This window comes from Electrophorus electricus, chromosome 8 (assembly GCF_041902795.1).
Source record: "Electrophorus electricus isolate QZ-2024a chromosome 8, ASM4190279v1, whole genome shotgun sequence".
Classification (NCBI taxonomy): domain Eukaryota; kingdom Metazoa; phylum Chordata; class Actinopteri; order Gymnotiformes; family Gymnotidae; genus Electrophorus; species Electrophorus electricus.
In genome coordinates, this window is record NC_137504.1 from 10,716,973 (window position 1) to 10,731,226 (window position 14,254).

General features: G+C 43.7%; 1 protein-coding gene across 2 annotated transcripts in view; it reads left to right on the forward strand.

Moving 5' to 3' along the window:
- The window catches only part of tenm2b (teneurin transmembrane protein 2b), a 170,805-nt gene that overhangs the window by 49,543 nt on the left and 107,008 nt on the right, over nt 1-14,254 (forward strand). For both annotated transcript variants that reach the window (XM_081720200.1, XM_081720201.1), the window contains exon 3: nt 2,043-2,318. In XM_081720200.1, the coding sequence (XP_081576326.1) occupies nt 2,043-2,318 (276 nt within the window). The remainder of the gene's footprint in view (nt 1-2,042; nt 2,319-14,254) is intronic.

Below are 14,254 nucleotides of genomic sequence, written 5' to 3' on the forward strand. Positions count from 1 at the left end.
AGCACACACCATCTGAGGGAGGCGTGGCAACAAACCCAAAACACAGAGGCATGTGCCTATCATAGGAACAGCATAAACAAAGGCCCCGTGCAGAGCCACCGCCGTCAAACTCAGGCTACCGGCAGGGAGCACCGATACACGATCATAAAAAAGAAGTGTTATCTAAGCATACTGATTGTGCTAAATGTCAGTGATGAGCATTTTGTGACAAGCAGAAAATTCTCATATTTAAAAATATACATACCTAATTTAAGAAAGTTTGGTAATTTCGCATCGGGGATTTTGCTGCGTCTCTGTTCAGTATTTGTACCTTACGTTTACCAGCATCCTATGTACCGATCAGTTAATGCACATTCACCATGACAACACAGTTTGCAAAGACGCATAAAGTACAGTGATGTTGTGGCCTTCTGGGCTGGGGTTAGCATTGCTGTTCTTATGCAGTACAGGTTAATTACAACGAAGAGCAAAGCTGAGACAAAACTAACAGGGTATCTGTAGGAGGTATGAACAAACTCAGTTGAATACTTTTACGACCTTTTAGTGCTGTTTTGATCCTGACGCTTGAACTTTTACCTTAAACACTTTTAGCTGCTTCCTGTAGAGGAACTTCCACCTCAAAACATGAGCGAGATAGTTAGAAGTCAAGTCCATTAGCAAGATCCCTCTAAATTACTAGTATATACGTTGCTTCTAAAAGTCAAGCAAATACTTAATAAAATTGTTAAAATGAAAATGCCCATTATAATGTTATGTTTTCACTAAATAAAGTTTTAATGACTTGTCTAGATCAAGAAGACACCACTGGTCTCTGCATCATCAAAGAAGAGTATGGTGGAACATTATTACTAAGAATAATGAGGTCTTAGCATTTTGGTTTATCCTTAAAAATATTTAGCATTATCCTTAAAAATATTTATCTAACAATGAATACATTTATGGCATTTAGCTGATGCTTTTATCCAAAGCGACTTACAATTATGACTAAGTAGAACTTGAGGGTTAAGGGTCTCGCTCAGGGGCCCAACAGTGGAAACTTAGCAGTGGTGGGGCTTGAATTAGCAACCTTCCCATTACAAGTCGAGTACCTTAACCACTGAGCTACCACTGCACATTTACTTTTGAACTATGGAAATTGAATTTTTAAATGTTTTTTGTTTTTAAAGAGAAGCCAGAATTGTCTGCTCTGATGCTCCCCGATGATGCTGGGCATCGATGGGTACTGGGCACGCATGAGGTGCTTTTACTGCATTCTTTCTAAAGTATGACGTTGAAGCACAGTGTATACTAACCATATATGGTCTATGGTATGAATGCTACACCTGTTTGCTCATGCAATATGTTGCGATATCTGCAATTTGCACAATCAACAGAAAGCAAAAGAGCAAAACTGAATAAAGTTGGATGAGATGATCAGTTGTCAAGTCACAGTGACGTTTAAAAAATCACTCACGCCACCAAACATGTCCATTTACTCACTCACAGTCTGGAGCTTTAATAATTTAACTACCACGAATGCTTATCAAAGACAATTATATCATTACATATCTAAATGTACTAGCTATATAATCTTGTAGGGGTAAAAGTATGAGTCCATTCATTACCATTAAGGTGCACCAAGTTAACCCTAAACCAAACTGCAGTCTGTGAACTTGTACAACTATCAATGGTGTCTAAAAGGAATAGCTAGAGCAGGCTTATCATCCTCCCCTTAAGAGAAAACTGTTGGCTGTTGCTTTGGGTAACCAAGATAATAAAATTATACCAAGTCCATTGATCAATTATTCATAATACACCTAAATTTGATTTTTAAGTTAGTTAAGCATCAAAATTGACAGGCTGCTCAAAACTTAGGAGGTGGAGTTTGTGAAAACAATTCATTGTAAGGATTTGAAAATACAATTATGTTAACTCTGAAAAAAAAAAAAAACCTCCCAGGAATAAAAAAAAAGTTTATATTGTGATTTTATCACTTTGAATTTACTGTATACACAAATTTGCTTGCATAACTACCTGCGTGGTGTGTTGATATATTGTTTCAGGGAGCTTCACGTTGGCGGAGCTGGGTGTGTGTGAGCCTCCTCACCAGCAGAGCGCCTGTTGCTCGGAGTTGAGCCTGGCGCCGCACGGCTACTCTTTGAGTGCCGGCTCGGATGCTGACTCTGACCCCGAGGGCCTGGGGACGCCGGAGCGGGCCATGCAGCTGTGGAGTGGCCGCAGCCCAAAATCGTGCCCCGGCTCGGGTCTGTCCAGCCCGGAGCATTCTGCTCTAACCCTCACTGACTCTGAGAACGAACCGAAGACCGACGACGAGTCAGGTAGGGCAGCGGAGTGGGTGGGACAGGGGAAGAGGGGCCACACTGTTTGTGTGTGTGTGTGTGTGTGTGAGTGAGAGAGAGGGTGGGAATGTATGTGAGTGGGTGTGTTTATGTGAGTGGGTGGGTGTGTGTGAGAGGGTGTGTAGGTGTGTGTGTGTGTGTGAGTGTGTGTATGTGTGGGTGCGTGTCTGAGTGGGTGTGTGCGTGTGAGTGGTTGTGTGTGTGTGTGTGGGGGGTGCGTGGTTGTGTGTGTGTGTGTGTGTGTGTGTGTGTGTGGGTGAGGATGATGTGGGAGGCACACTGTAAAAGATCAAATTTGGGTGCATTGACAGACAGGACAAAAGATGTTAAACTGAAATCAGGTTTATTCAGGTTTATTAATTGACCTGAAAATGTCCAGAAGCAGTCATTAACCTATAATTAAGCTTTCACTCTCCCACATAGAAATATGGTACCTTCACATAATTGGATACTGAACTGGACAATTTTTGAATATAATGTTTATATGTTTTTAATTGCAAAAAAGATCAAGAGTATGGAAGGTTGAACTTAAGAAAAAAAGCGTTTGGCATTTTTGGCCTGTTCATTTCGCTCTAGAAGTCTAGATCTGTCTTCATTCAAACATAATGTTCCTGCTGTATAAATGTACATAATTCTATGTATTTTCGATAAACAGGTTTTTATACGACATCAGTCCAGTAGACCTCTTTGTTTTAACCACTGTCCTCTTTGAACACTTTGCACACTGTTTCTGATTCTATGTGTGGGGCTTTTATGACATGCGATGCTTTTTATGGCATATTTCATCTGGTATATGTCCTTTTAATGTATATTTGTGCTGGCACTTCCTAACCATCACGGAGGTCATTTTACTTAGAGTGTCAGCGCGGTTATTTAGTTTGCTGTTTTCGAAATTCTGAATTTGGTGACACCTGCTGTCTCATTATTACTATCATTATTTTTCATCTATGTTAAGTTAGGATAGATTAGCCGGTTGAATGAAACGTGTTCGCACATAGAGCGGACCTCATCACAGTGCAGGCCGTGCGAATACATAAATGGGAGGTGTAAATGCAAGGATGACCTTGACTCGCTTATAATGATATCCAGTTACAGAGTGCATGTCAATGCCAGACGGTAATGGGGGCTACATTTGGTGCTTGTTATCGCATGGATGAAAAAGAAGATGAACATACTGTACCTGCTACATTTTTAGATTAATTCATTATTTGGCTAAAGTGCCACTGTGATTGCTGTAAATGAAGTGTAGCACTTTATATTCTAAGTTACAATGAGGTGTTGTTTTGAAACTGTGATCTGTATCCTTAAAAATTAAACTTCTCAAGATGCAGTGAAACCATTAAGCCATGTTTGGTTCTTTGATCAGTTTTTCTCCCTTTGATCTGCTTTGGTCTTATTAATGTGGTGGCTGTAGTTTTGGGAATATTATGCGGATTGCTGCCATTCATTACCATTAAGACTCCTGGCGAGGGCATGCAGCTGACTAAGGGGGTGGAGTCCTGTCACTGGAGTCTGGGTTGTCAATGCCATAGATGGCATCGGGTTCCATCAGCCTACAGCAGTTGAAAGAGACGCAGTGTCTGGCCTCGCTCACTGTGAAGGATGCACGTGCTCAACCTCTCTCACGCTCGGAGTTCTGGTGATAGAGAGCAGTATGGATGGGTGGTGTTGGTAGGGATGGTGTTGCTTGTGGCTGATGGTGGGGTGTTAGTAGGGGTGGGTGGTGTGTGGACAGGGGTTAAGGTGGGGTGTTAGTGGAGATGGGCGGGCGCAGCTGCTGGACGGGGTCGGTAGTGAGGGGTTAGTGGGGATAGATGGGTGGTGGTGGGAATGTCACGCGGGGGGGGGGGGGTGATGAGGTGTCGGTGGGGATGGGTGGGTGAGGGCAAAGGCCGGGTGTTAGTAAGGATGGGCGGGTGGTGTTGCTGTGGTGTTGATGGTGGGTGGGAGAGAAGGTGGGGTGTTAGTGGGGAAAGTTAGTTGAAGGTGGGGTGTCCTAGGGGATGGTGGGGGTTATTTTACTGGGTTTGGACGCTTGCCAAACTTTCACTGTGCCAAGTGATTTGCATGTGTTGCTTTCAGGGAGCGTCAGCGTAAATTCATTGTGTTCTCTTTGAGTTTTGGAAGGCTACTTATTAAGAGCACTGAAGCAAGCATATTATCTGTTCTGCTCAACAGGTACAGTTATGTTCTCCTCAGACAGCAGCTTTTTGCTTTTTTTCACTGCTTCCCACAGATCTCTGGTTGAGCCTCACTCCCTCACTAATAACAGGTTACACGTTGGCACTGGTGCTGTCGTGTGGATTTCTGACTTGTGATAAATGCCTATGCACCTGTAGTGACTTGTATGTGCATGTCAGTTGTAGTTGAATATGAGAATAATTTTCTCCTTCATTGCTATGTATCACCCCACCTGATTAGTGATAAATACCTAAGTTGTTTGTCTCTGTGTGTGTGTGTGTGTGTGTGTGTGTGTGTGTGTGTGTGAGCGCACGTGCATGGCTGCGGTTTCGTTATATTTTTTCCCAATGCCATTTATTGATTGCCACAGTGGATAGCTGCATTAGTAACAGTGCGTAGTCAGAGAAAGTAGATCCTTAAAAAATGGACACTTAGATCATTTGCATTGTCCTCGGCAGTGATCCCCCCCAACCCATTCCACCCAGCAGTCTTGAGATGCCTTTGTGAGATGCGTTTCTTATTTGTCAGAGTCAAAAATGTCATCCCTCTCTCTTACTTCATCCTTTCTCTTACTTCATCAGTCTGTGAAAGACAGTAGTTCAGACTTCACAGAGGACCACAGCTATGTGGCCCATTTTAATGGGACTTTTTTCCTTTTAAGGCGTCCTGTATGTGTATGTGCGTTTGTGTAGATTGAATTAAATGTGAACACAGCAAGACTCCAGTCACTAATGGATTCTCACCATGGGAGCTAATTAATAAGGACAGTGAAGCAGGAGCCGGATTTGATCAAGAGAACGCTGTGTGTCTAGCCATGGTAGTGTGTCTCAGGGCATCGTGTGCCGAGCATGCGCGCGTGCGTGTGTGTGTTTGTGTGTGTGTGTGCGTGTGTGTACTAAAGAGTGCGCAGTGAGAAGATACGATAAATCCAGCACCTTGAGGCCACACTTACACTCATTACTACTTTATTTTGCTTTTATTGCTGTTCACGGGTCATCTAGCCCAGTCGGGAAAGGCGGTGGCACTGAACTCATGAACCGATCTGTTTCACCCACTGTGTTCTTCAGCTCTCTTACTGTCGGCATGCATAGCCGTGATGCTCCTCTTCCTCACGTCTCCTGCAGTCCACCAAGGCCTTCGCTGTGCACAGTAGTAGCCACTGGCTACTTCTGCATAGTTCATGTCAATTGTGAGTTGAGTTAAGCAGTTATGTCCACACCCATTAAAATGCCCACTGCTCAGAACAGGAGAAAAAGAGGCATTGTCATATATGCTGACCAGCTGATGAGGGTGTAGTGTCTTCAGAAGGGCTGAGAGTGTAGTGCATTTTTCACCAAAATTAGCAGAACTGTTGCTTTGCTAGGTTGAAGGTGTGAGCAGCCTTATGTATACGTGTGGGGGCGATGTATCAGAGTGGCTGAAATATTCTACACTCAACACTTTCTCCTGCAGCTGCCAGCAGAATCTCGGGTTGCCAGAGGTTACCATGCTTGGTTGTCAGTTCATGAATAAGTTGCCTTTATTCGTGGGAGACCTTCTGCCTTTCTCATCAATTACTCATCTGTTAGTTTAGTTCTGCCTACAGTATTTTTGCACAGTAATTATTTACTCACGAGGCTGCGATTGTTTATTCCTGCCTATGCCATTTGTAAATATCACAGTAGCTCAACAAGCAAATGATACATAATTAAGGTCATTTTAATTATTTGCATGCACTTAAGTAAAATAGCATTCTAAATAAACCTAGCAAGTCATCAGATTATAAGATTTGGATGAAGGGTAGGTTAGCTGAGGTACTGATAGTGGTTGGTGATATAGGAGTAGGTAATGTACTATAATATCATGATATTTGCTGATATTACTTGCAAAGACCATCCAGTAACACAGCAGAGCAGCGTGTGGAAAGGCAACGAGAAAAGGGCTGTGAGCCAGTGACAGCTAATAATGGGTGAACATGACTGGTTTTAATCACAATTTTTTTTTATAAAGATGGATGCCGAAGAACAGGTCTGGTTTATTCTGCTCAGGGTCTCAAAGCTCTGCCTAATTATCAAATGCTCTTGTGCTGCATTACCAACAGCCTGTTACCTTGGGACCGCTGTGTGCATTGTGTGAAGGATCACAGTATATGAGAAGGACTGATTACTGCAGAGCTCCTTGTCATACACACCAAAACACACATTGCTTTACAGAACACAACATACAGAACTCAGCCAGCATCAGTTTCAGCTTGACGCTGGAGACAAAAAGACGCATTTCAAGCCATCATTAAAACTGATCAATTACAGTTGAAAATGCAGTTATATAGGTTGATACATTTGCTAAGGTTAAACTCGGTCCCAGTTACCAATGCACCTGATCCAAGAATTCCAAACCAGAGTATGTGATTTATCTATGGTAGCTGGGATACAGGGACTGGGAGCAGGGGTACAGGGACTGCGAGCAGGGGTACAGGGACTGGGAGCTGGAATACAGGGACTGGGAGCAGGGGTACAGGGACTGGGAGCTGGAATACAGGGACTGGGAGCAGGGGTACAGGGACTGGGAGCAGGGGTACAGGGACTGGGAGCTGGAATACAGGGACTGGTAGCTGGGATACAGGGACTGGGAGCAGGGGTACAGGGACTGCGAGCAGGGGTACAGGGACTGGGAGCTGGAATACAGGGACTGGGAGCAGGGGTACAGGGACTGGGAGCAGGGGTACAGGGACTGGGAGCAGGGGTACAGGGACTGGGAGCTGGAATACAGGGACTGGGAGCAGGGGTACAGGGACTGGGAGCTGGAATACAGGGACTGGGAGCTGGAATACAGGGACTGGGAGCTGGAATACAGGGACTGGGAGCAGGGGTACAGGGACTGGGAGCAGGGGTACAGGGACTGGGAGCAGGGGTACAGGGACTGGGAGCAGGGGTACAGGGACTGGGAGCAGGGGTACAGGAAAGTTGCGAACTGTCTCAGGGTCTCCGCAGTTTATGTGTTACATGTTCAGCATTTTGTCTTGAGCCATCATACTGGCTAAATCAGTTTTAGCTCTCCTGCCTGTCCCAATACGTCAAAATATTTCTGTCAAGAAGAGTAACAAATTGGACATAATGGCTGCAGATGCAGTTAAGAATTGCACCATTCAAACCCTCCGAATGTGCCTCGGCATCTCCTGCCTTTACTGTAGCAGACTCGTACAGAGTAGCTGGCGGTGTGTAGCACTGTCTCTGTGGTTTTTCCCTCTGAGGTATAATGTTATTAGAATGACAATGCAGTCCTGTTAGGCTGAGATTTCCACCGCATTTCATCATATCAGCTTTTGAAAGCCGCGCCAGTTGTGCCTCTGTTCTTCAGCCTAGGGCTCCCGGGTTAAGGACGCATCTGTGAAAACCCTTTCGCCCTCTGCCTTTCTCCTGCGAGCCTTTTGGCGTGGCAAGCCAGTATTTTAGTGCACGTGTGACGGCGCTAATGAATGTACTAATGGTACCTGTTGCTCTAGATGCTTATCTGTCCCTTTCCCTCATCCTTGCTGTTATTTCGTGATTGTTTAGGAGAATCCATTAGCATGTGCTTGCCACCCAAGTAACGCGCGTGCAGCCATTTTGCTGTCACCTGGCAGACAAACGTGGTAGTGACAGCGTGGGACATTTATTTAACGTGTCGATGGCAGCAGCAAAAAGAGGTAATTGAGAATTGATTTGACCATAATGACTTTTCATATGTTCCCTGCAGAATGCTGATGCCGACTGATTAAGCTGTGAGACGGCAATTTGCCACTTAATGGGGTCTGCCCTTGTCCTATGCCCAAGACAAACCACCCATGGATAATGCAGCGGGATAAAGGAACCATACTCATCTGAATCACTGTACGGTGGCTTTTCTGTACTTTTACTGCGGTTTAATCTGCTGTTAGTTTCTCCCTACAAAGAAGCCGATTGCTGGTTTTGTAAACGGTAGATTGCGCAGTTTCACTGCACGGCCTCAACTCAAGGAAAAGGGTCCCGTCGTGAAAGCGCCACTCCTGATGTGTTTAAAGGCTGGTTTCTTAAGCCCGTCAGACTCCTCCAACACATCTGAAGCAGGTTCCATCGGAGCGCGGGTAGTAGATTTGCTCGTGGGCGGCTGAACCAGCGTGCAGTCCCACTTCCTGTCATACGTAGGTGTTATCAACTTGTTCTTTCCATTCCGTGGGTCAACACACCTGCTTTGAACGCAGCATTAAAGTAATAAGCTAAGGGAGAGCAGACACAAGCGTTCTGTGATGTCATCTATCTGTGCTATACCACACTGTCCCCTGACTGTCATCAAAATGTTTCGTAACCACGGGATCAGATGTGTCTAGAGTACTGACATTTTATGGCAAATAAACACAGACCAGACCAATATGTTCCCTAACATCCTACGCTGTAAATTTAAAGGGAGTCATTGAAAATACTGTGCAAACTTGGTATTGACTGAATCAGCCATGGTGAAGTATGTTACTAAGTTATTTTAAGTTTTTCACAGATTCTTGAAGACAAGCTCACATAAAGACCACATTGTATGTGCTTTTTTATTATTCTGTAATGTTAACAACCAAAAGAACAAAGCTCGAAAGTACATTTTATATTTATTTTGTGTCATGAGTCAGTCAAGTTAGGAGGTGCAGAAAAAATGAAATATTTCTATTCTTGATGTGTGAAACAATAACCCTGCATTGGTTTGTTGTTTATATCATATGGTTTAACAGTTCACACCTGTTTTTGCAGATCAAGGAAATAAATCATAAAAGAGGATGAAAGCTAGGCATACATTAGTATCCATTACTCTGTTATATACTCTGACTTTGGGATCCCTTGTAGATTATTGGATTTCATTAGATTAGATGTATAAAATGTAGGTTTTGTGTTAAACATGTAAACATGACCTGTAAAAATCATTTGTGATTTTTCCAAAGCAGATTTAAACTAAGTCTAGTTACATTTACGTTTACATTTACGGCATTTAGCAGATGCTCTTATCCAGAGCGACTTACAAAAGTGCTTTGTCATTTACTCATAGAATATATCCAAGTACAGTATAGTAGGTTAGAATTAAACATACCAATGAACTAGAATACTGTAGAATACAGGGATGAATGCTGATACCTCGAAGTACAAAACACATAAGGTCTATCTTAAACAATGATAAGTGCTATAAACAATAAGTGCTAGAGATTGATAAACAACATAAACAATACCCTACAATAAGTACTCATTTAGTCAGTCAATATGGGAGCAGTGTCAGTTGTCCTTTAAATATTCTGCCAATAGATGTGTCTTCAGTCTGCGTTTGAAGACTGCAAGGGACTCTGCTGTCCGGACAGAAAGTGGGAGTTCATTCCACTATCTTGGAGCCAGGACAGAAAATAGTCTCGATGCTTGTCGTCCATGAGACCCGAAGCAAAGTATTTCAAGCTGAGCCGTACCTGAGGTTCGAAGTACTCGAGGTACGGATCGGACTTTGACCATTGACTTCATGTATGAAGGGGCTGGTCCATTTTTGGCTTTGTAGGCAAGCATCCAGGTTTTAAATCTGATGCGTGCAGCTACTGGGAGCCAATGAAGGGAGCGCAGCAGTGGAGTAACGCGTGAACTTTGGAAGATTGAAGACCAGTCGTGCTGCTGCACTCTGGACAAGTTGTAGAGGTTTGATGGCTCTTAGAGGAAGACCAGCAAGTAGCGAGTTGCAGTGGTCTAGCGTTGAGATCACAAGAGACTGCACAAGCACCTGGGCAGCTTCCTGCGAGAGAAAGGGTCTTCCTCGTGCGTTTTCCTTGCTCTTTCCTGAACGGGGAGTGGGGGCTGCGGGTTGAAGCCATTTCTTTCCAATTTGTATGTTGGAAAAGTGGATGGGGACTCTTCATGGGATTGTAAAATCACAGGAATAATTTTTGCCAGTTTCCCATTTTGAAAACCTCTCAGGAGTGAAATGCTGACCTATCTGTCACTGCATGAAATATTAGATACTGACTTGTAAAAAAAAAAAAAAATTATTTGTTCTGTTCCTCTCCTTTGTCTGTCTCTGTACCTTTCTTGCTCTTTTGTATGTATGTGCATTTGTAAATATTTGTGTGTGTGTGTGTGTGTGTGTGTGTGTGTGTGTGTGTGTATGAGAGAGGGTGTGTATGTGTGTATTCCGAGTTTGTTTTTTATAGTTTGTTATTTTATTTTGCTTTTTGTCTTTCAAGCATACTTTGATGAAGAGGAAGATCCATTCAGTGATCACCATTTCAGTAAGTCTCATTAGCTGTTTTGTCGTGTGCGTGGGTTTGTGTACGTGTGCATGAGCATGTGTGTATGTGTGCACGCGTGCGTGTGTTTCTGATGTGCCTTACTGTCGTCTGTGGTCATTCCAGCACATAGAGGGCTCCACCCATCAGTGATGTCACTGCTGACTGCTTGCCACATCACAGTGTGGCCATGGCGCCGGGCCGAACACGTCCATCGCCTTACCGCAGTGTTGTAACCCCAACCGCTCCCTCTACGCTGTACCTCGCGAGAGGCCCAGTCGACAGCAGATGGATGGCCGCCTTCATCATAAAGCTCATTAGGAACTTCATTAATCACAATGCCTTAAACAAACCCAAGGCCAATTACCCGCTCCTGGCACGCTGCCAGCGTTCGCCCATCCATCGCTCCCTCTTGTTCTGGAAATGATTTGAGTGAGTGCTGTTTTTTTTTTTTTTTAAAGATATTTAGCTTCTGTCTCATCACTGGGCAAAATTAGCAAATGAGTTTGAGGATTCTGCCTTTGTCTGTGTAAATGAAATAGCCTTTCCTTTCTTCTGTAGTTCTAAAACTGATCTGATGCCTGTAACTGGAACAAGATTGTCATTGTCATTTTGTCGTAACATATTTTTCAGGAATCTAGGCGCAATCAGAGAGTCTGGTTGGGCACTTGAGCAATATTTCATCAGCTAAAATTAAGTAGCATGGATGCAGTTGTGTTACTTGCACAGCTTTCCAAAGCTGTTAGCTCAAAGGAGGAGTTCATGAGAGGCAGGGTGGTATTTCATGTATGTCGTAGCTTGTCTGAATTTCATTTTACCGTTCTGTCCTGTACCTTTTGTAAGGTGTAGTATAAGGGTGCAGTATAAGGTGTAGTATAAGAGTGGAGTGGCTGAGGATTCTGCTTGTGGGTAAACGCTAATGTGGTGGAGTGGGACGGCAAAGCACTTTAAGCAAATGACCCTGCGCTGAGTGATAGTGGGCCATCGGTAGAGGCAGGTGCTGACGGCCTAATAACGCTCATCCTCCTGCCCTGTCTGCTTCACGTGGGGTGTACTAACAACCTGCTTATGTGGCCATGCTGCATTCACACTGCTCAGCATATTGATTAGTATGAGAGAGAGCAAGATAGAGCGAGTGTCTCTGGGTGTGTGTGTGTGTGTGTGTGTGTGTGTGTTTGTGTGTGTGTGGGTGTGAAATCTCTCCAGCCAGCACTTCTATCTGAGCAAATGAGCATGGGTTGCTACTCTTAGACAGAAGCACTGTTCTCCAGCCCCACAGGAGTACAGTAGTTATTCTTTCTTGTCCCATGGCTATTCTCTCTCTTCAAATAACAGCACATGGTTTCTCAAAAATACAGCAGGTCCATTTGCCAGGCTTTCAGTCAATAATAATAATAGAGAGATCTAGAGGCGAGACAACTGCTATTTCAGAACCGTATTTCACTTCACAGACATCACTTTGCTTTGTCTTTATCAAGCTAACACAGGGTGTTACTACACGAAGTGTCAATAACGTGCTCCAAAAAATTGCTTTTAGTTTCTTCAAGCAGTTAAACATTTTACACACTCGTGTTGTTCTCCATACTGCCCCCTGTAGCACCTGTGTCACATCTACATGGGATATGAGATTAGCTATTGTTGGAAGGTTATTTATTTATTTATTTTTTGGGGGGTACTCCATGTTCTTTTCTGGAAACCATCAAAGTTCACTGTGCTTGGTGTTAAACAGTTGTACCAGGAGGTACAACTTCAAAAATAAGGTGTGAATGCTGTCTCTCTCTCTCTCTCTCTCTCTCTCTCTCTCTCTCTCTCTCTCTCTCTCTCTCTAAATATATATATATATATATATATATATATATATATATATATATATATATATATATATATATATATATATATATATATATATGTTAGTCCATTTTCAGTTTAGCGCCTAATTATAAAGTGATAGACTCATTTTCACTTTATGTTGAGTGAGAAAGAGCTCCGATGGTAAATGGTACGCTTAGGAATGCTTCTTTTGCACTTTCCAAAGGCTTGTGTGCTGCTGTTGCTATGCAAAAGACTGTAGCATTGAAGGAAAAAAAAGCCTTCCTGATGCTTATGTTCTACAAATTGAAGCTTTTAACATAGCCAGACTGAAAGTGAAAGAATGGGGTTACCATGGATCTTGACATATGTGGTGCAGAATTAAAGCTGTGGGAGAAGGCATTTTAATACAAATGCCTGCTTAATTAAACTACTGAGCTTTCTTTATTTTGGCTTGTCTGCTCCACTTACTCAAAGATAAGATGAGACAACATAGCAACACACCAGCTGTTGTAGGGGTGTAAACAGTTTCTTAATCTGAATTAAATCAGTCCGCAGTTCACATACATCATGCCTGCTGGTTCCATGCCCCCCCCACCCCCGGTCGTTTTTATGAGCCATCGATTTTATGAATTTAGAGAGAATCATGCACGTGTGTTCGCCGGCGTGTTTCATGCTGCACACACTTAAAGAAGTGCCTATTTGCGAGACATCCTCTTCATCCAAGGGTCACAGAACGTCGTCCACCATTCTTTCTCATGAAGAGTAAGGCACCGTGTGATTCACTTTCTCATTGTCACTCCAAATGCCATTTCTGAGATTTCACCTTTTCTCGCTTTCAATCAAAGCCATCCAGCATCCATTCTCCCCCTCTCACAGACGTGCGCCCACACTCCGCCCACTCTATGTATTGAAGTCTGAAGGTCATTGGAAATGATCAGAAGCGTGATTGCGTGGCAGCTCTCTGAGCTCGCCCTACTGGGTTTTTTTTTGTTTGTTTTTTTATTGCCCTGGCGATACTTTAAGGGGAGGTTGGGATATCTCTCTGCCCCCCCAAGATTCAGTTGGACTGAGAGCCATCTTATCAGTCTAATAATTGCATGTTGCTTGCATGCTCAGGTTTCATATTCCTTTCAGCAGGTGTTTAAGCGGAGGAATCTGACATCTTTGAACAAGTTTGTAATCTCGTTGAACGAGGTGTATCGCAGCTGCCTTCTTATCCTAGATGGAATCATTTTTCCCTCCATTTTTTGGTTAGAAACATCAGCTTTTACGGGGAAAAGGACACGAGGACTTGACAAAATGGTTGAGCTGATGTGCGTAATCACACGCCGACGAGAACAATTAGGTGTACGACACCTCTCATCCTGAATGAGGGGGAGAAAATAAACTGGCTCCCTTTTTACCGTGTTTGCGGGAGACCAAGGAAGGGGAAGTTGGAGGTCCTTTGGGGACACCTTGCTATTGGTCCTTGACAACAGAGCACTATATGCAGGTGGTGGCTGTCATTCATATCCCGGTTCCCTCAGTCAAATCTTTCTTTCTTATTTTTCAAAACTGCAGTTACCTTGCGATCCTCCCCCCCCTTCACTGCCACCAACACCACCACCACTACACACCCCCTTTTCTTTTGATGGCGTGGAACAAGCGAAAGAGGTGTCAGAGGAGCCTGCCTGAAGAAGAGAGAAAAGAC